Genomic DNA, 25,620 nt, shown 5'->3' on the forward strand with positions numbered 1-25,620 from the left:
TAAAAACATTAAAGCGCTCAGGCCACCACATAGGTCTGCTCAATGACAGAGAAATCTGCCAACGTAGGTGCTGCAGATACTAATGGGGATCAGATGGTACCGACTCCTGACAGCCACCCATGCTCCTCTCGGTGGGTACCGGCAGGGCTGCGTGGGTTCAATGCAGGCTCCAGGTCAGGGTGGGCGAACAAAGGTCTGAAGTGGCTGCTCTTCCCTAATGCGCCTCTGAGCTGCAGGATCAGCCGCAGTAACCCCCTCTGGCCAGTAGAGGGCACCCGAGAACAGCAGGACTGAGCTAATAGCACAAGGGAGTCAGGCTGGCCTTGGGGCAGGGAGGAGGGGGAGAAAGGGGGGAGGGGGGAGAGGCTGTCATTAAAGGAGGGGCTGAGTGTGCCCAGTCTCAGCAGGAAGCTCTCCCAGGAACCTGGTGAAGCAGCTGGATAGACAGAGGCCAGCGGGCTCATCCGGCTCCTGCAGACTTTGCTTCTGGGACAATAGTTCTTCCCTCAGTTCCAGGATGAGCCCCCCCACACCCATAAGCACAGATTTCAAGGTTAGGCCTGTGACCCCAGAACTCGGAGGGGAGCTCCCAAGGTAACTGTCTGCTGCAATCCAAGGTCAAAGAAGGCACGGAAGGATGTGGCTGGATCCTGCACTGAGGGCTCAGCCCCCAGAGAGGAGGAGGTGGGAGGGGGTCAGGTCATGGAGTCCTAGAAAGAAGAGTGATTCTGAGAGTACGTTTCTTACAGCTGAGGACAGTGGAACGAAGGACTCGCGTAGAATAGAAGAAGCAACAGGAGAGAGCCCAGGCGAGCTGCTTTGGCCCCTATGTGGCCAGGATGAGAGTGTGGGCTTTGTTCTCAATTGGCAGCCCCTCATTTCACTTTGGGGCTAACAATGTCCCACTGGGTGGGGCTGGAGCACAGGACAGACCAGATGGAGCACAATCCTGATGTCAGGCGGAGGTCCCAGAGCTGCCTAGGTCCCCCACCACCACCACCGCCACCACCACACACCCCCTCCCCCTGGTGAGCCCCTCAGTCATAGGTTCTGGGTGTGAACAGACAAAGAGGAGAGCTTCTCAAAATACTTCTCTACAGAGCCCTCACTCGATCGCCTGGAACTGGGAGCACATGTTCCCACAGCCACAGCGCAGGCCCCACGCCAGAAACCACACAGCCCACGGATGATTCAGCCGTCAACACAGACAGCCAGTTTCCCATTGTTTCCTAGGACATGGCAGACCCAGTTCCCAACCATCTGCCTCAAAGACCTAGAAGCAATGTCTGGCCCCCTCCCCTACCAGGCCCCCTGGCCCACCCACTGCCCCTTCCCTGCATCTGTGGCCTAAGTGCCTTCTGCTCTGGCCCAAGGCAGGGACTGGCCCACCTGGGCTCAGGCCAGGAGAGCAGGAGCTGGGAGTCAGAAGGATTTCCCAGCAGTAGCTGCTCCTTAGGGGTGGGAGAGGGGGTGGGAGGGGGGCAGTCAGACCCAGCAGCTGTGGGACTGCTGTGGGAGGATCCCCTGAGGCCCCCGGAGGCCTCTGCATCTTCCTGGCCCTAGGGCCGCAATGGGCTACAAGCCAGGATCTTGACTCTGGGATGGGCAAGAGGGAAGTCCCAGCACTCCTGACTCCCCCTCCCTGGAAGTTCAAGGGCTCCCTTAGGGGAACTCCAGGAGCAGAAAGCCAAGGATGCAAAGCGCTGGTGTGGCTCCCAGTAGGTCCTGAGTAACAACCCTGCCAGGACATGATTTCCTAAGAGACCCTGCATACCGGGACCTGGGCCACCAGCAAACCAGGCAGGGACACCAAGAAATGAGATCTTTCTGTAACATTTGCTATTAAAAACAGTCTCAAAATAAGGATTCAAGTAACTACTGTGGATAAAAGCTCTTATGGAGGGCTGGACTTCCATAACTTCCTTCTGGCTCGGTCTGGTTTCATTCGGAATCAAACATGGGGAGGGAGTAAGAACAGGTCACCTGATACATGCAGAGGTCTGGGGTTAAAGGCCCAGGTTTCTACTGATTCAGATAGCAGCTCGGTTTTCCTTGCGAGTCTCCTAGTGAAAGGGCTGCGGGCTCCGAGGCTCAAGGAGAAGTTTAATGCATCCAGGAGGGTGTCAAGAGGCTCCAAGGGTCCGGGATAAGAAGGACTAGGGGAGGCTGAGTGCCTGGATCCCAGGTCTTCCTGCAACCACTGCCGGCTCCTCCTGGGGTGGGGGACATGGTCCCGCCCCACCCCATGGGTCAGACATGGAGGCGGGGCGCCTGCATGCTTTTGGGGGACTCCCCGCCAGCAAAAACCTCATCCCTGTCTTTAATTATGCATTTGAGTAAAGCTCTTTGGCCACAGACGGAAAGCCTTTGCAGGCTCAGACTTAGGGGGTGGTGTGTAGACTTAGTGGGGGGAGGTGTGGCAGACGGAGTCTTGCTTGTGAGGAAGTGAAAGGCGACCAGCTCTGTAGCCAGCAGGCATTATTCGCGCTGTACCGAGATCTCATTCGTTTTGCACGGAGACCGCACCCTCACTGCACTGCCCTTCACCAAAGGCTCGTCTTGTCTAGGAGCTCAGGCCTCAGAGCGCAGGACGGGGTCCCATGTTACGAGTGGGGAAAGTGAGACTGTCAGAGGACGCTGGGCTCCGGCGTCAGCCTCCGGGGGGTTAAACCCCTGGCCCTGCCTCCCCTTCACAGAAGGTGGTTGGGCTCCGCACGCTCTGAGAGCCTCCCGCTATCTGCCTCTTTCGCCCTCTGTCGGTGCGGAGGAGTCACTGCAGGAAATGACCAAAAGCGGGCTTGAGGCTTGCCTGATCATGAGGCTTCATCCTGCAGGGTCCACTCTGCCCATTCTCAAGCCGACATCCAGGGCAGGATGTCCAAAGGAACAAGACATTAGTTCGGAGGCCGCCAGTCCTGGTGATGTCAGGGACCAGCCCTGGAGGATGCCTCTAACCTTCACTGCTGTATCCTCAGCAAAAGTAGGCAGGGGGTTAGCATGCAAGAAAGAGGGAAGAAAAGAGAGGAGGCTTCAACTGTCCTAAGGACAGAGGCTGATGTCCACAGCATACTGTTCGTCCAGTGTCCCTTCTTTAGTAGATGGCCTCTGGTGAGCATTGACATGAGGTGCAAGACTCACACATCGTTCCCACTCCCGAGGTCCCCCCACACACCTCTGTCTCATCTTCCCATTCTGAGCAGAATCCTCCCATGCTCTGAGCCTCATGCCCCCCTGTTAGCCTTCCAGGTCACTTGCTCAGGGGGCTGGGGAGAGGGGGGCCTCTGGGCCCTCAGGGAGCAGAGTCCTGGAGGAGTGTTTGGTCTTATGTAATAAATCCAACTTCTCACTCCTGCTCCATAGCCTTCTAAGCTCTTACTCCATGCTCTAGCAAGGCAACTGCAGCATCTGCACCTCATTTCCGTTGTGCCCACACTTTGCAGAGCTATCTCAGCAGTGTCTTGGGATAATTTCCAAGTGTTCTTGCCAGGAAGACAAGTCCTGAGATAAGGAGATTTCTCCCAAATCAGTAAACTCCACGTGGTATCTTCGAGGTCCATCTGCACACATTTCCCCTGCATTTGGTGATACACAGTATCCAAGACCGTGATTGTGTCCCTGAAAATGCCATTTATTCCCAGAGCAGGAACTTTATTTTCCCGCCTGGGCTTTGCTGAGACCCAGCCCTAAGCATTGTTCTAGAGCAGTGGTTCTCAACCTTTCTAATGCCGAGACCCTTAATACAGTTCCCCATGTTGTGATGACCCCCAACCATAACACTATTTTTATTGCTACTTCATAACTATAATTTTGCTACTGTTATGAATTGTAATGTAAATATCTGTGTTTCCCAATGGTCTTAGGTGACCCTGCTAATGGTTCTCAACCTCCATCGGAAAACACAGATACTTACATTACGATTCATAACAGTAGCAAAGTTACAGTTATGAAGTAGCAACGAAAATAATGTTATGATTGGGGTCACCACAACATGAGGAACTATATTAAAGGGTCACGGCATTAGGAAGGTTGAGAGCCACTGCTCTAGAGGAAACAAGGAGAGATGGGGACAGGTCTTGGGAACAAGCATCCTATTGTAAGATGTCCATCTGAGGGGAGGTTTCACACAGTGCCCTGGCACCAGCACCTCTGGGAAGAGGAAGGGGACTGTTCTGTGCCCAGAGGGCTCTGGGGAACCAAGGGGTTTAAACTCAGACTCATCCACCCAAATGTCCCCATCCCAGGGCACAGGGCTCCACCATCCCCTGTAAGGATGCTGACTATGGCATAGAAACCTTTTCAGGGTGTTCCCTTATTAACTCTAGGGTCTACACAAGATGCCCAATTCAATTTGAATTTTAGATAAATAAATCATATTTCTATAAATAAGTATACCCATGAAATATTTAGAATGCACTTACACTAAAAAACAAAACAAAAAACTCTGTTCATTGTTTCTATAAAATTCAAGTTTAACTGGACAGCCTGTTTCTTCTTATTATCCTGAAAACCTACACTGGGCCCCTTACCATTAAACTCTGGAACTGGGCATCAGCACCAGCTGCCCTTGAAGAGGTGGGAGGGCAGATTTCTGTAAACACAGCCAGGATAACACATCCAGTCCTGTGTCTAATTCTTGCAGTTGCTTGGCAAGCCCACATGTTTCACACACACACACACACACACACACACACACACACAAACACACACAAACACACACACACGAACTGCAGAAGAAAACACTGACACTATTAATCATGATGGCCTCTGAGGAATAAGAAAACCTGACTTTCCATCTCTACTGTTTATATTCTTTACCATATATCTTTATCACCACATACCATTTTATACATCTTGAAAACATGCTAATTTAAATAAATAAATACTAAAGTATAAAGAAACATTTTTAAAATCTACCATTAAGGCCCTACCAGATTTGGCTCAGTGGTTACAGCGTTGGCCCTCGGACTGAAGGGTCACGGGTTTGATTCCTGTCAAGGGCACCTGCCTCAGTTGCAGGCTCCAACCCCTGCCCTTTCGGGATGTGTCTCTCACACATCAATGTTTCTCTGTGTGTGTGTCTCTCCCCCTCCCTTCCACTCTCTCTCTAAAAAAACAAACAACAACAAGAAAACATATCCTCAGGGGAGGATTAACAACAACAAAAATCTACCATTAAGGAACTTACCGTTCCAATGCCAATTTGGGGAAGAGGGTATTCATTTTGCAAGCAATTGTAAAGTGTATGGTAAGGAATGAAAGACATAAGAACCACTCGCATGGGCTGTGGAAACTGGTGTAAGTTGCTCTCATCTCCAGGGTTTGCACAGACAGGTTGGTGGTATTTGGTTCCAGCCGCCATCCTAATAAAGTCCTGGGGCCTGAGATACCCAAGTTCACCTCCTGGGCTCCCGCCCTCACCACAGTCCTATAATAAGGTTTAGTTTCCTCTCTCGGAAAATGGAGATAACTGTTCACCTGACACCGTTGACTATGTATTGTATTTATTTGTATTCCTGTCCTCACTGTGCAGACATGGAAACTGAGCTACAAAAGTAGTTGCAGGGGAAAGGATGTATTTTTGTTTAATTTTAATGGTCAGAGAGGAAGGCAGAGTGCTGTTCTGCGCCCATGTCTGGAGGAGAGAGGGCAGATGGGATTTGGAAGGAGGTGCAAGCCCGGTGAGCTCCAGAGGCGGCTGCACCTGAGAAGGACCGAGTGTGACTCGCCCGGGAGCCAGCGCAGGGCTTGGAGGAGGAGGCCCAGCCCAGGCGCACGTCCCCGAGTGCGCCCGCCCCGTCTGCGCGCGGACCGGACTCTGCGGCTTGTGGACCTTTCCTGGTGGGCACCGACTGGGTGCCCGCCCCGCGGAGGGGCTTCGGGCGCCATGCGCTCCCGGTCCAGGGGCGTCCTGAGGCCAGGCAGGATGGAAGGCCATGAGGGGGGCACGGAATCTGCGCACGGAAACCCTGGGCTCAAAGTCCCACTTCCCAGCTAGTGTTCCCACTTAGTCCGCGTCTTCGTCTAAGGCCCTTTCCAAGCCTCGGTTTCCCCACCTGTAGAGCCTTAGTAAACAGCGTCCTCCCTGCAACCCTGGGGCGGGAGTTAAACGGGGAGCCCCGCGCTCCGCGGAGCGTTCAGGCTCCAGAGCGCCCTGGCACTGAGCGCAGGACCCGCGGCTGCATGGCCCGCAAAGTCACGGGACTGGCCAGCTGTGGGCTCAACCCCCTTCCTGCCGCCGCCTTTCTCCCCAAGCTGGCCTGGGGCGAGGAGCCAGAGGCCGCGCACGGGCGTCTCCTGCGCGGGCACAGGGGTTGCTCGGCCCTCCTCCCGGTCCTGCACCCGGAGGTGCCCGCGCTCCCGGAGCCGGGCGGGGCGCAGCCCACGTGACCCAGCTGGCAGCACCCGGACCTCCCGCTGCCCGCCAGGCCCAGGCAGTCCGAGCTCCTGCCTTGTGCGCTGCGCCCCGCTGCCCCAGTGCGCCCTAGAGGTTCATCCAAAGCAGGGCCCGCGCGGCCAGGGAGAGAGGTGGTGAGTGCGGGGAGAAGAGGGGACGGTTGGGCACTGGTGACGCCCCCAGTGACCCCCTGGCCGTTCCAGGCTGGTGAGGAAATCCTGCTCAGCCCTCAGAACCCCAAACCTCACCCGGATACTCTGATGAGCAGGTCACTTTGAGGAAAACTGTGCTTTTAACTAGAAACCCTATTGGGGTGAGGGGGAGGGAGGGGGCAGACTGAGCTGGGGCTGGGACCTCAGAGGATTCGCACTGGGCTGGACGCCCAGGGGCCAAGGCTGCTTGGGTAAATACTTCCTCTTGGGCTGCTGCCCTGCAGGTCTTGGGGTCAGGGCCCTGGGGGTGTCCTGGCAGGGGAGGAGGCGCCCTGACCTCCAGAAGCCCCAGGTTTATCCGACTCCTCTTGGGTTTGCTGCCAGGCTCCATCCCCGTCCAGGCACCCTGTTGTAGAGCTAGGGGGAGAGTCTGCATAAATCCCCAAAGATGTCATAGGCTCAGACCTCCACCAAATTTAAAAACTCACTTCATTTTCAGTTGGATTGGGGCTTTTAGATCTTTTTTGTTTTTTGGGTTTTTGTGTGTGTGTGTGTGTATGTGTGTGTGTGTGTGGTGTGTGTTGTTTGTTTGTTTTAATCTTATATACATATTTCTTTCTGAGAGGTTGGAGTGATAACGGGGGTTGGGGGGGAGGCCCCCAGTAGTCCACTAGCTGCAAAAGCTGACCCTGCCCGTGGAGGTGAAATCCAGAGAGAGAGCCAGAGCCTGCAGACCATGGGAGCAGAGCCAGGACATTGGCCCGCGGGCGAGGACAGTGCCAGGCGCCCAGAGGAGCAGGCAGGGGTCTTACTGGTTAAGGCATTAGTGACGGAGAAGTTGCCAGCAGCCGAGTGGGGCTGGTGGGAGGCTTGGGGGTTAAAGTAGGCTGGTGGCAAAGGTGGATGACAAAGCAGTGGCTGCTCATGTGGTTGGGTCAGTCTTCTAGGTCTCACTATCTCATTCTTTCAGAAGCTACCTCTGGAGGAAAAGCTCCCCTCCTCCACCCCCTTCTGTTCTAACATCCCACATGCTACAGGGCTGGAGAGGGCCGGAGAGGTCAGGGGGCCCGACCGTTGTCCATGGTGCAGATGGGAAAGCTGAGACCCAGGAACGTGTCCCAGGTCACAGGGCCGGCTGGTGCCTGACTGGGATGGGAAGCCAGCTCCTGACTCTCAGCCCCCCTTGCCCTGCAGCCTCAGCCTGGGACCCACCCTTGCTGAGGACACTGGAGCTGAGGCCTTCACTACAAATGCAGGGCCTGTGTCCGTGTATAAATGAGGGGCCTGGGAGGGGGGGCAGAGGGAGGGGGCAGGCTGCAGAGTGGCCACCGTGTCAGTGCGGCAGGAGTGACCTCAGAGCCTCTCCTTGTACCCCAGGTGTGCGGTGCAGGTGCACGGGGAGGGGACTCCCCTCAGGAATGTGGTCCTTTTGCAGCTGATGAGGCCTGGGGGCTTGGTTCCTACCAGTGGTCAGCTCTGGGGGCAGCATTTGGGAAACAGCCACAAAGGTGAATGCAGAGACCCCACAACTGGCACCTTCCTTCAGGAGTGTGCCTGCACCTTTATCAGCAGGAACAGCACCTTACACCTGGATTCTGAGTCAGCGGGCATTCCTGCCACTCAGCTGGGCATTTCGTGGAGACATTGACTGGCTCCCTGGTTTTGTTTGCTCAGGCAGCGACTGCTCATAATCACCATTGCCCCAAGGCTTAGGGAGCAGCCCACGGAGATGTAGTTGAGCCAAGTGTCATGAAGGAGGAACCCCCTCCCAGATTTCCCTTTAATTCAGCCAAAGTGTGAACTCATATCAAACCTTGAACAATAAAGATGACACCCCATTGAGATTCTGTATTCTGGGTCCGGGATATTCGTTTTATAAAACCAGTTCCGCTGTGTCTTTCCAACCCTTTCCCCTCCATGTCAGCCCCTCTTCTCTCCATTGTAACTATCTAGTGATGGGGGAAGGCTAACAGCCTCAAAGATTAAAAGCGTGATTAGCTCTGAGCAGTGGAACAGGCCCAAACTGAAAGCATTTTATTCAGGAACCTCATGACTGGGAGTTATCTCCACCAAAATGGGGCGGGGGCAGATAGAGGCTGGTGGGTGGAGTCTGCCCTCCCTACGTGTGCGCCCTGGGGTGTCTCCCCGGGCCAGGGGCCAGAGCAGCCCTGCACCCTCCCTGGGCTGCCCTTGACTATTGTGGGTCAGGGGTCCCAGGTGAAGATGGGGCCTGGGTGAGCAAGGAAGCAGGGAGTGATGGGCTGAAAGGCTGTCCCCTCCCTGAGCCCACACAGGTGCCCCGGCAAGGCTGTGCCTGGCAGAGGGGCTGGTTCTTCCCCCTACTGCAAGTGTGCCCATCCATGTCCCAGCCAGAGGAGGTACCTGCAATACATCCCCTAAAATCCCAGTGAATTGGGGGGTAGGGGGGTTGTATTTTAAATGCTGACGTCAAACATATTCTTCATTCAACCTAAGATTATTTTCTAGCCGAAACCAGTTTGGCTCAGTGGACTGAGGGTCCCGGTTTCAATTCTGGTCAAGGGCACATAGGTTGGTTGCGGGCACATCCCCAGTAGGAGGCGTGCAGGAGGCAGTTGATCGATGTTTCTGACTACCTCTCTCCCCCTTCCTCTCTGTAAGAAATCAATAAAATATATATTTTTTAAATATTATTTTCTGAACATAGGTGTTGTTTTTTTTTCTTAAGCTTTAAGCATTTGTTAATCCACTAAATGGGGAGATAGGGCCACAACATATAAAGAACATGTTGAGGACCATTAGCCCTCAACCCCGGCTGTCCTAGGAGCAGCACCCTCGAAGCATTGCCTCTGGGCCGCATGGCACAGCCTCCTCCGAGGCCGAGTCTGAGCTTGGAGTCCCTTCCCTCCAGTCCTCTCCCTGCCCCTGCTGCTCACCCTATAGTTGGGCCAGAACCAAAAATAAGCACTTGGGTAAAAAAATTTCGGGTAATGTCTAATTCATGAAGTCACAATAGTGTGTGTGGTCTTGGTTTAGCCATGTGGGATGCATGTTTCAAAATGTATATCCCACATCACTGTTTTATTAAACAGAGTACGTGGACACATGTCACTTTCCTCAAGAACTCAGGCTCATTGTTGGGGCCTCCAAGATGGCATTAGGCTGAAATGCCAGGGTTCCCGTGGACGCGGGTACCCTGTGTGCCTCCCTGTGCTGTGGCCGCCTGGTCCCGTCTCAGCATGTCCCCGGCAGGCCTTGCTCTGGGCAGCCAGGAGCCAGCGTGGGCCTTCTCCCCAGGAGGGGAGTGTCACTGCTCAGCTGATGGTCATGCACTCTCAACTGCTCTGAAAATAGGATTTCAAAGAATGAGCTTCTTAGGATACATTTTTTCTTCAAATGTGGTAAAAGAAATAGAACTGAATACATCCCAGTCATCCATCAAATAACTTTTTGTTCCAATTTCTTTTTTTTAATCCAGAAACTGTATGCTCTGGGGAGCATCAAAAAATCCATTTTGTTTTCATGTTTTCTGGCCCAGAATCTAAATTCAAGTCTAACGAGGCCAGTTTGGATGATCCTGGCACTCAGGGTCCCTCCCCATGGGTGTTCGCAGTCAGACTGAGCTTGAAGGTGGAGACCCTGAGGGGCTGGGCAGAAAATGGAAGCTGCTTTCCATCAAGGTTAAGGCACAAGCCAGGGGGCATTCTAGTTGACAGCATGCAATCTCCGTGGAAATTTTCATCTCAAAGGGTGCCCAAGTGCTGCTTGGAAAATGTTACTTTCCATAATTAACCTCGTATGCAAAAATGGGAGTCTGTCCCCACAGTGAGCACTTTCAGGGTCAGCAGCCTGAGGGTGACGCTCCCCGTGTTCAGCCGCCAGTGGAGTCTTCCCTTTGACGTGAGGGCTCCCCCAGGAGAGCTGATGGTTGGCCCCTTCTCGGACATTCCCGGGAAGATGGATTTCAGGCCCCAGTGAAGTCATAGGTGGTTTACAAACGGTCAGTCTCCACAGCGGAACCTCATCCAATAAATCATGCCCCAGAGCAAGGCTGTTCCGGCTCCCAGGACCACTAAGCAGGACCCCGAGATCACACCTGGGGTCCCATCACAAAGCACAGCCTAGGTCAGGGGGAAGGAGGCATGATGGACACTTACGCCACAGTGAAAAGAGGATTAGGAACTCGGGTCTACAGGTATGAGATCCAGGAGGCGGAAGTTGATCCCTTTTATTTCATTTTTTTAAATATATATATATATATATATATATATATATATATATATATATTTTTTTTTTTTTTTTTTTTTTTTTTTTTTTTTTTTTGCAGAGAGGAAAGGAGAGGGATAGAGAGTTAGAAACATGGACAAGAGAGAAACATCGTCGATCAGCTGCCTCCTGCACACCTCCTACTGGGAATGTGCCAGCAACCAAGGTACATGCCCTTGACCGGAATCAAACCTGGGACCTTTCTGTCCGCAGGCCAACGCTCTAGCCACTGATCCAAACCGATTTTGGCTCAATCCCTTTTAAAAGTAGGGTGTGGGAATTCTTTTTTTTTTAATTTTTTAAATATATTTTATTGATTTTTACAGAGAGGAAAGGAGACAGAGAGCTAGAAATGTCAATGAGAGAGAAACATCAACCAGCTGCCTCTTGCACAGCCCCTACTGGGGATGTGCCCACAACCAATGTACATGTCCCTGACCGGAATCAAACCCGGGACCTTTCAGTCCGCAGACCAACGCTCTACCACTAAGCCAAACCAGTTTCGGCAGGGTGTGGGAATTCTACACAGGGTCGTTTAGTTGCCTGTTTAGCCCAGATACCGACAGGCCGCCTGGGAGCCCGGACTCTGGGTGTTGCCTGGTGCTCAGAAAATCAGCCAGCATCGCGGGCTTCTGGGCTGACGCTGTGATCCTGTGATTTCCCAGGTGTGAGCCTGACGAGGAGCCGAGATGGGGAAGAAGCTGGACCTCTCCAAGCTCACGGATGAAGAGGCCAAGCACGTCTGGGAAGTGGTGCAGCGGGACTTCGAGCTGAGGCGGAAAGAAGAGGAGAGACTGGAGTAAGTGCGTGGGGCTGAGCCCTAGGACACTCCAGTCTCCCCGGGGCTCCCTGGGTGGGTGGGTGGCATCAGTTTCCTCATAATTAAAACGAGGGTGCAACCTGACTTTTAGGTGGGCCTTCAGCAGTTTTATTTCAGCTTGATCCAGCTCCCAGGGTAGCGTTGTCCCCAAACCCGGTGATGCTGGGACCACCACAGTGCAAGAATTAACAGTGACAAAGGGGTAATGACTGGGTCCATTCTGAAACACCCAAAAGTTGTGATTGAGGGGTTTGAGGTTGAGGAGTTTGCGGTCTAGGAGTTTGCAGTGGAGGCTGACTTCCCACCTTCGTTTTTGATAGCATGGGTGGCCCCCATCCAACTGAGTGAAAGCCCCCTGGCATTCTTATCTCCCTCCGGCCCCTTTGCATGTTCTTCCCAACCTCCCAACACTTGGTTCCAACGAAGTTATCTTTTCTGGGTATTTTGGGAGGTTGGTAGCCTACTGAGAAGGAGACATTTGAGCAAAGACTCAAGGAGGTGAGAGAGTAGCCAAGAGAATGCCTAAAGGGGCTCCAGGCAGCGCAGGGAGAGGAGGTCGTGGTGGCATCACGTGGGCTCCGTGGATCTTTACCGGACCTGGGTCTTGCTCTCAGGCCTCTGCTGACCTGGAGGCCGTGGAGCAGAGGACTAGTGGGACCAGACCTCCGCTCTACAGGCTGTGTGTTACTGAGCCGAAGGGAGAGCCAGCAAATTTGCCCTCAGATTGGATGTGGGGTGGAGAATATGGGAGAAATCCAAGGTGACTCCAAGGTCATGGCCTGAGGAACTGAGAGGATGGAGTTGTCCCCTCCCCTGGGGAAGGCCCCTGTTAGACCAGGTCTGGGAGAAAGCAGGTAACAGAGCACAGTAATTAGTGGAGATTGTGAAATAAAAAAAGCAAACATGCTCATTCCTTGGAGATCACTTCCCTGTCCGGAGTTTATGGACACAGCATGTGGGCTCAAGGTCAGTTCACCAAGAGCAAATTTGCCAAAAGGTAACTTGCTAAGCAGATAACTTATGTATGCCAACTGAAAACAAAGACCAAAAGAAGTGTTTCTTTTCATATTTACAGATTTAACAGAAATAAGTATTAGGTGGATTTCTCCCCAAATAGGAGCATCTGTCCCCTGGAAAGGACATTGGGCAGGTTTGGGGGAGACCCGGCACCTCCCTGCACTGTGAGATCAGTGGACCTCCCGGCACTGACAAATGAGCTTGCCCAGGTCCCTGACATAGAAGGCCATGGGGCTGTGAGACCCGTTTCACTAACCCCTGTATGACCAGACTGTCCCCAAGACACAAAGCCTTTGCCCCTGGGGCCAGGCCTCAGGCTCCCCAGGCTGTGCCAGAGACCTTCAAAGTCCCCCTGGGCACAGGGGCGGGAGGCCTTGACCCTCTCCACCGTGAACCCCCTAAGTGAATCCCTGTTTATTCCAGGGAACAGGGTTGTCAACAGCACTGACCTCGTGTGTGCCTTTCCTCTGAGCTGCCAGGAAGGAATTTCCCTCGGGGTTTGGCTCCTGAGTGGCACGGCCCCTGGCAGGCAGCTTCAGGAAGTGGAGAAGAAGGAAGTGGAGGCCACCTCGCCTTTCCCTTAGCCCAGGCAGATAAAATCTCTCCCTGAAGTTGGCGTCTTCTACCAGGGACCTGGGAGTGGGGTGTTTACTGTACAGGGCGTGATGTTCTTCCTGGCTTCCCAGCAGGTTATAGTGCTGGGCACCAAACAATAAAAAATTCAAAGATGTACAAGATTTGGACATTACCAATGTTGGCATCAGAAGGATTTAGGATAGAATCCGGGCAGGGCGTTGGCAATGGGGACGTGGGTCTTGCTGTGGATGAACTTTGAATCTTAGAACAGGGTTGACATTTGTGGGAGAGAACGGACATCCTGATGCCAAGTCTGTTGCCCGGTGCAGGGCTTGGGCTGTGAGCCATGGGTGCGGCCACCTCCCTGTGTGAAGAGGGACTGTGACAACAGAGACTTTGCTCAAAGGGGCTCCTCCATATTTGACGCTCCAGTGGCATTGGCTTCCCTGTCCTGCGGGTGTATGATGTGCTGGAAGGAAGCAGATAGGGGGGAAGGACATGGAACAAGTGAGGTGATTCCAGCCTCTGATGTAAGAAACCAGCTACTGAGAGCAGAAGGCCTTTTGGGAAAGCAACCTTCTTGCTGTTCACATTCTCTTTAAATCCTTCCTTCCCCCGTGGGATTTAGTTCTTGTGGAGAACATCAGCTAATCTTGGACAAAGAAACCTTGAGAAAGAACGAAGTGGGAGGAAGCACGCTCCCTGGTTTCAAAATGTACTACAAAGCTACAATAATCAAAACAGCATCATACTGGCATGAGAACGGATGTGCAAACCAATGGGATAGAATAAGGAGCCCAAAAATAAGTCGGCACTTACAATACATAGTCAATAAATCTATGACAAAAGAGGAAAAACTGGACCAACCTCTTACACCACATACAAGAATAAACTCAAAATGAATTAAAGACTTAAATGTAAGACTTGAAGTCATAAAATTCCTAGAAAAAAAAACAAACATAAGCAGTAAGTTCTTTGATATTGGTCTTAGTAATATCTTTTTGGATATAACTCCTCTAGCAAGGGAAACAAAAGAAAAAATAAACAAATGGGACTCCATCAAACTAAAAAGGTTTTTGTCCAGCAAAGGAAAATATCAACAAAGAAAAAAAAATCTAATAAATGGGAGAAGACATTTTCCAATAATACATCTGCTGAGGGGTTAATATTTAAAATATATAAAGAACTTGTACAACTTAACACCAAATTAAAAAAAAAATCCAATAAAAAAATGGACAGAGGACCTGAATAGACACTTCTCCAAAGAGGACATACAGATGGCCAATAAACATAAGAAAAGATGCTCAACATCACTAATCATCAGAGAAATGCAAATTAAAATCACAATCAGATATCTCCTCACACTTGTCAGAATGGCTATCATCAATAAATGAACAAACGACAAGTGTTGCTGAGGATGTGGAGAAAAGGGGACCTTCGTGCACGGTTTGTGGGAATGCAGACTGGTACAGCCACTGTGGAAAACTGCATGGAGATTCCTCAAAAAATTGAAAATAGAGTTGCCATTCAACCAAGTATAATAATAATACTTCTGGGTATTTATTCAAAGAAAAAAAAACTGATTTGAAAACATATATACACCCCTATATGTTCATTGCAGCATTATTTACAATAGCCAAGATATGGAAGCAACCTAAATGCCCATCAATAGACAAATAGACAAAGATGAGCTACATACACACAATGGAATATTATTCAGCCATGAAAAAGAATGAAATCTTAACCACTTACGACTAAATAGATGGACCTAAAGAGTATTATGCTAAGTGAAATAAGTCAGAGAAAGACAAATATCAGATGATTTCACTTCTATGTGAATTTTTAAAAACGAATAAACAAAACAGACATCATGTTGATGGTTACCAAAGGAGAGGGTGGTGGGGGGTGGATGAAAGAAAAAAAGTAATAAAATAAAATAGCCACCACACCTCACAACACCTCATTTACTGCTCAGACAACACCACAATGTGACTGCTGTGTTCTCCCCAGTCTCAGAGGAGGACACTGAGGACTAGGCGGTCCCGGCTCTAAAGAATAGCCAGAGGTTGCTCACAGTGGGGATATGGGTGGGGCCCTTTGTATTATTTATCTTATGAGTGTTCTGCAGTCATTCGTGTTAACTGAGTGTTAAAAAGGCTTTAAGTACAGACAGATAATCATGTTTCATGTTTAATGGCACATAAACACAAAGGAGCACCAAGGTAAACTTCTTGAGGGGAGCATCCAGTCAGCTGACCCACCTTCTTAACCCCCTCCATCTGGAAGACCTAGAGCTCAGTAGTAGCCCACCAGCCTGGACCTGGGGCAGAAGCAGGCCTCCAGCTGGTGCACTGGGGCCCACGTACTCACAGCTGACCTTCGCCCCGCCTTCTCTCTGCTCAGCTGAGGTCCTCTAGTCACTCTCCCTGTGCTGTCCAGGGGCTTCTAAACTGTGTTTACAGTTACTGGGTTTTCCTAAACCCAGAGAATGACACTGCAGAGAGGGAGCTGGGGACTCACGCCCCTGGGCAGGATGACAGCTTACCTAAGCGACGCCTTGTTTCAGGGGCCGACCCACAAGTCAAATATTAGGCCTGGGAGTCTGCCCCGAAAAGGCAAACAGCTGGTGGCAGGCATCTGTAACGTCTGTAAACAGGCCTGCGTTCCTGAGATAACCATGAAACATGGCAGACTGTGGCATACCTTAAAAACATAATAACAATGACAACAATAAAGAATTGGATGTTACCACTAGGCGGGCCACTTGGCACCAGACAGGACTCCAGGGCTGAACAGACAGGGACTGGAGCAGGGAGTGAGCAGGCAGCAGGGCCTGGAGTTTGGTGCATGATCCATCGCTCAGGAGGTTCAGGGCTCTCAGTGCCTCGTTCGCCGCCACCACTGTTCCCTTCCTCATTTTTGTCGCTATCAGCCAGTCTCTTCAGAGGACCTCAGAGAGCGCCAGCAAGTCCCACTTCCCACACTGATTCCCGGCGTCTGCGCGGGTGCCAGGGACCTAGAATCCCATCTCTGCTGCCCAGTATTGACTGCACCAGGTCTGCCTCCTTCAGCGGCGACCTCTGGCAGGCAGGTTTCGTGCAGTCGCCTTACTTTTAATAAATCCATCTCTTCTCTGTGACTTGGTTCTCTGGGCTACAGCCCCCTCCTTGGGGTCAGACTTGACCCGTGAGAAGAACTCAGCCACCACAGCCAGCTCTGTAGACAGAGGAAGGGCCGGACAGAGGATACAGGAGCCCTGGCAGCTGGCAAGAAAGAGGACAGGACCCAAAGCCTCCAAGAAGGATCACAGTCCTGCCCACAACTCCATCTCAGCCCAGGAACACCCAGGTCAGATCTCTGATCTCAGAATTGTAAGGTAATAAGCTGGTGTTGCTTTAAGCCACTACCTTTGTGGACATGTGTTGGAGCAGCCACTGTAACTGCTTGGCTGTGTCCAAGTGTGTGTGGCCAACAAGAATCGGAAGGTCCAGCTCCTCTTGTGTCCTGGTCGGGAGAGCGCTCGTGTGTTCTCAGGTGGTCGCTGTCCTAGGGTAGGGCCGAGACTCATGCCCACCCAGCCAAGCTGTGCAGAGAACAGCTAGCTCATTTGTTACCTACCTCACCTCACCTGTATGTCCCCGCCCTCAGTCAGCAAGAACTCCTAAGCTTATGGGGTCCGTATCTCAGGCGCTGCTCTGACCTCTTCTCTGGGTGCAGTCTTCTCTCTCAGAGCCCCTCATCCCCACCCCTGCTTTTGGCCAAGTCTGCATGGTCCCCACCCTGGAAGCAGACTTGACCCTCAACTCTGCATCAGAGACTAGCCAGGAGCCAGTGGACAGTGTGTGGAGCCAAAACCCCATCAACTCTGTCCCCTTGAGGGCCATGAGCCCCCGCCGGTAACACACGCAGACTTGGCCAAAAGCCACTGGATTCAAACCCGAGATAGGGAGCCCAAGGACATGGGGGTGTGACATCTCCATGCCCCTCTAGCCTTCTCCCTCCACATCCAGTCCCTTCCTCCTCCTGTCTTGGGAGGTGAAAGGGGGAATCCTTGCATCAAATCACCTGCTCTCGGAGGACAGCAACCCCTTGACACTAGCCTCCTTCCATCTCAGCCTGGCTCTTTGTCACCTGCTCCTTTGTCTCTTGCCCTAATTAGCACACCAGGCAGACCGTTTCAAGTCCTCCTCAGTTTCTGACAGTAAATCTCATTGGAGGTGTCTTCTATTCTAGAAGGTGGTTCTCAGTTGTAGCTGCATGTTGAGCTTTTGCCTACTGTAGTGCAGAGACATCTGGTCAACTGGTGTCAGCGTGTGGTGGCTCTGGCCCCACTCACCTCCTCCTGATCTGAAGTTCCAGGAGGGGTTGGTGTGTCCTGCGCTGCAGGCATCACCTGGGGTTCTTCTGTTGCACCCCCACGGGGCCTCCTGTTCTCCAGCTCTGAAGAAGGGATGTAATGCTTGAAAGAGTCTGAGTGGAATATAACTATCTTTTCCCCCAATTCTGCACCCAAAATATATGTCTCCAGCCAACCCTACCCCCACCGCCCACACAGGGTGCCTCCATATCCTCTTGTCTTTTTTCCTGCTGGGAGGGGACAGGGGACAGCTCTGCCTCAAAGGCAAAGGGGTTAAGCCAGACCATGTAAGGCCCCATCAGCAAAGGGGTGGCCTCTAGGTTTTCTGGCTGATGCAGATACAGCAAGAGTGGAAAGCGGGGGAGGGGAGGAGAATTTTTTTTTAATTAAGAAAAAGAAAAGAAAAGGTTTTCGGGATGATAATGACAACAATAATAGAAGCTACCATTAACTGAATACTTACTGATGGTCAGCATGTGCTAGGTACTGTAGGTATATTATTTCCCTTACTTTTTATAATAACCCTCAGAGGATGCATGTAGCAGGCACTTACCTGTTAAATATTTGTTGCAAGAGTGAACAAACTACTATTGGGGGGAAAAAAGAATGGCAATGGAAGCCACCGGATCCTTCCCCCCTGGTTCCAGGGGCTTATGATCTTCTGTTTGAGGCAAAGACTTGGCCTTGTCCATGCAGCTTTATTAATACTGTGGTCAGTGGCTGACAATATCCCCCTAGTTTTATACACTTGGCCCTTGTGTGTGTATGTGTATATGTGTGTATGTTTATGTGAGTGTGTATGTGTGTGTTGTGTACGGTTTCAAAGCTGAGACAGGAGTCTTATTTTTGTGTCTAACTTGGTGAGTATTTTCATATCATTTGGGAGAGGGAAATCGATGAGGTGCGGTCAACCCCACCTTATCCAGCGTTGGTCTGCTGGTCTCCGGAGCTCCTCGGAATCCCTCCATTGTCCGCAGCCTAACCACTGCCCCATCAAAAGCCATCGTGCAGCCTCCTCAAAGGAAAATAGCATTGTGTCTGTCCAATTGTGTCACTAAGAACAGATTCATTTGATCTCATCTGAAACTGAAATATTACATCTGGCAGACGTTCTCTGAGGTAGAACAAAGAGGACGTGTTCCCAGGCAGTTTGAGTTGGCGGGTTCATGAGGAAGCTGTTTCTGCAGCCCCGATGGTCTAGGACCAGAACCATTGGCTTGATCCCTGCCAGGCTTCCCAGAGCCACCAACCCACCCCATCTAAGGCAGACTAGACACCAGATGCTCATGACCATGTCCATGCTCACCCAGCCAACCAGGACACCTCAGCTCGGTACCCCCAGCTCTGAGCTCTGCACTAGCAAGCTCAGGGCTCCGGCTCAGAGCTGGAGAAGGAACGTGGGCCCTGTACCTCCAACCTGAACGTGGGCCCAGGATCCCTGACCGTCTCTTTCTGTTATGCTAAGCTACATGAGGTGGTGCAGGCAATGGTGGGACCTGCCCCAGCCTGTGACTCGGAACTTTTGTGGTTTGTGGCTCCTTTGACAACTTGTGAAAGTCAAGCATGTGCATCCTGGGAAAATGCACAATTGTACACAGTCACAGAAAGGTTTAAATGCCATTTCATGTCTGTAAAAATAAGTTCCCCCTGCCCCTATTGCACGTTTGAACCCAGCGTGTTGGTGAGTGAGAAGGCTTCCGTGTCTGTGCTCACACACTCAGACTGTTGCAGGAAGGTGTCCAACCTGTTTCCTGTCTCTGCTGTTCCCTAAGGGGGCTGAAGGGCAAGGTGAAGAAGGAGAGCTCCCAGAGGGAGCTGGTCTCTGACGCGACCCACATGAACGACACCCACTGTGCCCACTGCCTGCAGCCCTACCGGCTGCTGGAGGGCCCCAAGCAGCAGTGCCTGGACTGCCACCTCTTCGCCTGCCAAAGCTGCAGCCACGACGCCCACCCCGGGGAAGAGGGCTGGCTCTGCCACCCCTGCCACTTGGCCAGGTGAGCTGGGCCTGGAGATCCAGGACCCTGATGGTTTTGAGGGGTGGCTTGTCCCTTTGGGGAGTGGCTATCTGAAGAAGGGCACCTGTGCATGGTGGTTGGGCACAGCAGTGCCTCAGGCCTGGGCTCCATCTCTCCGCAGAGTCGTGAAGATGGGCTCCCTGGAGTGGTACTACGGGCACGTGAGGGCCCGCTTCAAGCGCTTCGGAAGTGCCAAAGTGATCCGGTCCCTCTGCGGGCGGCTGCCAGGGGCAGGTGAGGAGTGGGTGGAGGGAAGGTTGGGGTCTAGGGAACCCATTTGGCTCCCAGGCATGATTCACTGTTTCAGGGCCAAGCGGACTGCTTTGGCACCTGTGTCTGAGCACCTGTCGGTCCCTGTGTCTGCTGTTGTGATGGGGTGGGCTGCTTGCTGAGTGAGTGCAGCCTTTTGCACCCCGGTCTGGCCTGGCCCTGGGAGGTCCTACATGTTGACATCCCCACCCTCTGAAATCATATTTTCTCAGAGTTCTGTAGCAAGTGCAGAACTCACAGCCAAGTTCTCAAACTCGGCAGCTGATGGAATAGCTGGGCCCTAGTCCGTGCTTGAGTCCCTGGGTCCTCCCTCCCTGGGTGGGTATTTGGAGGGGTGACACACTGATAAATCCTTCAAACCAGAACATTTTTAAGAGTAAGAGTGGCCTCCTGACAAGCGCTGAGACCACAGACATGGCTCGCAGTGCCCCAGTCACACGGGAGGGACTGTCACCCTGTTCTTGGGGGTTCTTTCTCCTTTCCTCCTCAAGCTGCTTCTTCCGGGGCTAATATCTTTGTCTCGGGCTGGAGTCCACCAAAGTCCCACCTCCCGTGCCCTCTCAGCCAGCCAGGAGCCAGCCAAGGGTCTTCCTGCAGCCGAAGGAGCAGACAACACAGGAAAAGCCACGCTACAAAGCATCTGAAATCTCACCCCCAAAGTTGGCTGCTCGTGACTTTGGGGAAAGAAACCACAGGCCACATCAGAGCGCGAGGACCTGGGCCCCGCCATGGGAGGGCTGATTGCCAGGGACCTGGTAGGCTCAGGAGTCTGTATGATGCAGAAGGTCTCAGGGTCCAGAGCTCAGTGAGTTGAGTCAAAGGGCCTAGGAACCTGCCAATTTCAAAACTGTGACCGAAAGCCAGGAGGTGGCGCTGTGGGGCAGCAGGATCCCTGCTTCCAGCCACAGCGGAGGCTCCTGGCCCCAGGGAGGCAGGACTCAGGTCCCTACAGTGACATCCCCAAGGACTTTATCTCCCTGCTGGGGGCCCAAACAACCCTCTGAGAACGAGTGCAGGGAGGAAGCACAAGGCTGGGGGAGAGGTATGGCTAAGAAAAGTAGACAAACAAATGACTGCAGTGCCAGACCCTGTGCAGCTCTGGGGGCGCCCTGGGTCTGCCTAGCAGCCCTTTCCCAGAGGCCCCAGGACTGGATGGCAGGGGCAGCGGGAAGCGGTGTGGGGGGATGTGGATGGGAGGAGCCCCCTCTCTCCTGTCCTTGAGCTCACAGATCCCCGCAGGGTGTCTTTCTTCTCAGCCCCTTCTCTTTGGTTGTAGGTTTGTCTGACAGAGCACAGAGCTTGCCCGGCGTCCACAGTAAGTCCTTCTTGCTCAGACATTTTTATCTTCATTTCCACCTCCCTACCAAGAAATCTCTGTCAGGTCAGGAACGTGGGAAATCCTTTGGGTTTCTTTAACCACGACTCAATAGCTGGAGGTGGGTTAATATCAAACCCTTGTCCCAGGTGTAGAGGGATATGTAAGGGGCTGATAACCACAGGGTCATGGAGATGCTGCTCATATTTAAGCAGAGGGGTAGGGACACCACCCTGACCAGTCACACACACACACACCTGGGCCTTTGGAAACTACGGCCACATCCCCTCGATGCAGACAGAGTCCACGTCACAATGCCCTCTGTCTGGCTGTTTGAATTGAGTTTCAAGACTGTCGCTGTTCAGAGAAGGGCCACCAGCTGGCTGGCTGGTGTTCACCTCTGGGGACAGAGGAGGGGCAGAAAAAGGAAGAAGGGCCTGGGGCTGAGCCTCACTCCCTTCCAGCTGTGCCCGAGGCCGGGCCTGCAGATAAGCAGGGGGAATGAGACTGTGGAAGTGGTTTGTTTGGGGAAACAAAAATTAGCTCTAAGCCTCCCTCAAGGGGTGGGTGACTGTGGGGTGAATACCTACAGGTGTGATCCTATAACATTAATTCAGAGCACTGGTTTTCTGCTATGATGAGGACACCAGCTTTAACTGATGCTTGGATAGGTCATTGTAAGGTCAACAGAGGGCCTTGCCTGGATGTTTGTGATGGATGGATGGTGAATGGGTGGATGGACGGATGGATGGATGGTGGATGGTGGATGGAAAAATGGGTAGATGGATGGTGGATGGATGGATGGATGGATGGATGGATGGATGGTGGATAGTGGATGGAAAATGGATGGGTGGTGGATGGGTGGATGGGTGGATGGATGGTGGATAGTGGATGGAAAATGGATGGATGGTGGATGGGTGGATGGATGGATGGTGGATGGGTGGATGGATGGTGGATGGATGGTGGATGGATGGGTGGATGATGAATGGATGAATGAATGGGTGGGAGGATGGATGTGAGGAGGGGGGTAGACAGAGGGTTTGCCTTCTATCTCTCCCTAAACAGAGTCATGAAGGTGTCTGTTGCAGGTGAGCCTGAGCCAAGCCCTGGAGAGGGAAGTAGAGACAGTGAGAGTTCCAATACGGATGGAGAGCTGGACACAGGGGCTCAGGCCCATCCCCTTGGCAGCAAAGTAAGTCTCCCCCACCGTTGCCGGGGCTGCAGCCTTGGGCTCTGACTTCCTAAAAACCCCAGTGCTCCCATGACTCCACTATAGCTGAGCGCTATGGCTCCACCTCCTTTTGCCACGCCCGGACCATCTCTGAGGGCCATAAGCACTAGATAGAAGAATACTTTCAGCAGAAGGTCACTGTCACCATAAGAAACCCCTAGCAAGCCATGGGTGGGCAGAGGCTGCAGAGAAGGCTGCCTAGACCCCCAGACCTGCCTGGCCCTTGGCCTCGGCCCCTGGAGCAATGGTTGGAAGGGCAGGGGCAGAAGGCATACTGGGGTCATCCTAAGATGGCCTTTGCACCTTTCAGGGATGTAAATCCCTCAAATTGCAAACTTTTTTGCTTTTTTCTAGGACAAAACATGAGCCTTATTTTTTATTGGTGTTTGTTTCTGTTTTCACTTATTTTTAACTTTATTTATGGAGATAAAGACACGCAAAGTAACCCCCAGGGTTTCTGGGTAGGATGATGGAAGAGGAGCCGTTGAAGGGGAGCAGGTGGGAGGAGCAGGTTGGAGGAAGGGGTACAGCAGGCGATGATAGTATGGGCGGAGCCACTAGGAGAGACCCGCAATGCCAGGTCGACCCAGCTGCTCTGGGGGAATATATGCATCTGTTTATGACCAAAGCATGTTTGCGCCACTTACTAACCTTTCAGAACACTCCCCAGTGTCTACACTCTTCCCTACACATCCGTCTGAAGGATGGAAACCATCAGGGGGGTCAGAGCTAACCTCTGACTTTGCATCTAAGGTGCACAAGTTCTCCCTCTCCCCTCTGCCTCCCCCTTTTGCCTAAAACCCCAAGGGTGGGAAACCCGAAGCCTAACTGCCCCCAAGGCTGCAGCCTTCCGGGGCCTGTGTCCTGGGCAACCGCGAGTCCATCAGCAGCTTCCTCTCATCTCTGTGAGGGGTCCTGGGCATGCAGACCCTGTGAGGGGTGGGGGGGCTCTGGGCAGACTTTTGATGTGGCTTCAGAGCTGGGGCTCATCAGGTTTGTTTTAGGGCCCTGGGGTGAGGGGCGTCCAGTCCTCCTTGTCCACTGACCGCACTCTCCTCTTGCCCAGCCTGTGCCCGCCAAGAAAAAGCGCCTCCTCCCCATTCACAGCCTCGACTTCGAGGAGGACTCTGACGACTCCGAGGGGTGTTACAGTCACCCCCTGAGCCTGTTCTCAGTCCCAGCGGCCCCGGACAGCCTGCAGGTGAGTGGGCTCTCCTTCCTGCCCACCCCTCCTGGGAGCCGCAGGTCAGGGACGGGATCCAGCAGGCTCTCCGAAGAGGCTGAGCTGGCAGCATGGCTGTGTGTGGGGGAGGGCAGTTGAGTGAGGGGCATGTGGCGTTCAGGCTGGGTGCTTGTCCCGGAAGTAAGGCCCAGCCCACTCACTCGGGAGGGCAGACAGAGGACTGGCATCTGCCCAGGAGTTGGACGTGCCTGGACCTCCGTGTTATTGGTGGGGTCATAAGCTTATTGCCCAGAGGAGGCTGGTCCTACGTGGAGGAGCTGCCGTTAATAATCACAGCAGCACTGTGGCCCCACAGGGCCCACCCAGCAGCCAGGACAGGTGGTCACTCTGCTCTTCAGGTTTGTGACCTTGGTCTGGGAACCCTCCGTGAGGCTCCATACCCCACCACCTGAGAGGGATGACCATCTCCCTTCACAGGGTCACTCTCAGGACCAGAGGCTGTGCCAATCACCCATAGGGCACATGCAGCTTGGGCACAAGACCCAGAGCAACGCCCAGCTTCAGCAGGACCCCTGAACTCGGGGACCCCTGGGCTCAGGCAGTGCCGGGCCACAGCTGGGACAGGGCTGGGCCTGCCCAGGCTGACTGGCACACCTCTGTTGGGGACAGGCTAGCAGGATGGAGAGCCAGCACCCAAGAGGCCTTGGGCCACGGGTCCTGCTCCAGCTGCAATTCTAGGGGTGCAGTTTCCCTTTCCTATGGCCTCCAGGGCCTGGGAGGACTTCCTTCCTGCCCCCAGCCCCAGCCCCAGCCCCAGCACAGCCAAGCTGGAAAGGAGTGGGGGCATGTGGCTCCCTGACACCTTCAATGTCCCCTTTCCTTGGGGACCTATGGCACAATTGAGGGAGACTTCTGCAGGCCTCAAGAAGGGTGGGGGAGGGGTGTAAGGCTCACAGCCAAGGGGCCGCCCCACCCCCACCCACTCTTGCTTCTCTGACCTTCAGGAATTATTAAGATGGACACAGAACCACACACACACACACACACACACACACACACACACACACGAAACTTCCCACCCACTTCCTCAGGGCTTTGGTCTGGGTGGGTCTAGGCCCCGAGGCTGTTGGAAGAGTTTCTGTCTCCTTGTGTGCTACCTGGCCCAGCATTCAGGCCCCCACCTCCTTCCCTGGAGACAGGATACAGAATAGGCCGTGAAACTGAAGGGACCTGGGATGTCAGGGCGAGAGGGGAGGTGTGTGGTGCTCGGTCAGCAGACGGCACCTGGAAGCCCTCCGAATGTGCACTGCACAGACCCACACACCAAGGAGCTGCCCCAAGTCCAATCCCCCCAGCGGTTGACAGGCCCCATGTGCTCAGGCCCTCACAGGTGAGCCCTGCGCGGAGGAGGCCGCCTCCCAGGAGGCCGTGGTCCTGCAGGAGGCTGATGCCAGGGCCTCTGGGGGCCACCCCCACCCAGAAGAGCAGACAGACATCCTCTCCCCTGCCGGATGGGATGCCCGCACTGAGCTCTGCCTTCCAGGAGAGTCCTGCCCAGGAGCCCTGAGAATCACTTCCACTCCTGGTAGGTGGCCTTGGCCGCTGTCTTCTGTCTGGGCTCTGCATGGTAGAGGGATTTCTGGAAACCCTGCCCACCACCCCAAGTTGGGCAGACACACTGGCTGGTTTAAAGCAGGCCTTTCCTTCCCTGTGATTGGCGGGCATGTGCAGTCCTGGCAAACCTCATGGATTCCTGCTTCCCCCACACACACCCCTCCCCCAGCTGCGTGTGCCCTCGCAACATTCAGGTAACCAGCATTGACCCCCGACCTGACCACACAGCTGCTGCCATCTTTAATTATTTTTTGTTTGTTTGTTATTTTTAAATCCTCATCCAAGGATATTACTTAATTGGTTTTTAGAAGAGAGGGAGGGGGAGAAATGGGGAGAGAGAAATATCAATTGATTGCCTCCTGCATGTGCCCTGACCAGGGCTAGGGATCAAGCTTGCAACTGAGGTATGTGCCCTTGCCCGGAATCAA

General features: G+C 53.2%; 2 protein-coding genes across 10 annotated transcripts in view; one reads left to right on the forward strand and one right to left on the reverse strand.

The window, feature by feature from the left end:
• The first annotated feature begins 5,815 nt into the window (after positions 1 to 5,815).
• MLPH (melanophilin) overlaps positions 5,816 to 25,620 on the forward strand; it is a 30,882-nt gene continuing 11,077 nt past the window's right edge. For 5 of the 8 annotated variants that reach the window (XM_036421638.2, XM_036421635.2, XM_036421640.2 and 2 more), the window contains exons 1-8: positions 5,946 to 6,528; positions 11,457 to 11,590; positions 19,334 to 19,558; positions 19,701 to 19,813; positions 21,126 to 21,164; positions 22,253 to 22,356; positions 23,462 to 23,596; positions 24,959 to 25,163. In XM_036421638.2, coding sequence (XP_036277531.1) covers positions 11,481 to 11,590; positions 19,334 to 19,558; positions 19,701 to 19,813; positions 21,126 to 21,164; positions 22,253 to 22,356; positions 23,462 to 23,596; positions 24,959 to 25,163 — 931 coding nt within the window. In that variant the 5' untranslated portion in view covers positions 5,946 to 6,528; positions 11,457 to 11,480. The other 3 variants (XM_036421643.2, XM_036421637.2, XM_036421636.2) reach the window with 2 other exon arrangements.
• Positions 19,673 to 25,620, reverse strand: part of RAB17 (RAB17, member RAS oncogene family) — a 37,848-nt gene continuing 31,900 nt past the window's right edge. Inside the window, exons 8-9 of one of the 2 annotated variants that reach the window (XM_045575781.1) lie at positions 25,349 to 25,361; positions 19,673 to 19,684 (exon numbers count right to left, since the gene is read on the reverse strand). The gene's annotated coding sequence lies outside the window, so the exon portion shown is untranslated. Of the gene's footprint in view, positions 19,685 to 25,348; positions 25,362 to 25,620 lie in introns of those variants that run through there. The other variant, XM_036421644.2, reaches the window with a different exon arrangement.

The sequence above is a fragment of the Pipistrellus kuhlii genome, unplaced genomic scaffold, assembly GCF_014108245.1.
Source record: "Pipistrellus kuhlii isolate mPipKuh1 unplaced genomic scaffold, mPipKuh1.p scaffold_m20_p_7, whole genome shotgun sequence".
Taxonomy (NCBI): domain Eukaryota; kingdom Metazoa; phylum Chordata; class Mammalia; order Chiroptera; family Vespertilionidae; genus Pipistrellus; species Pipistrellus kuhlii.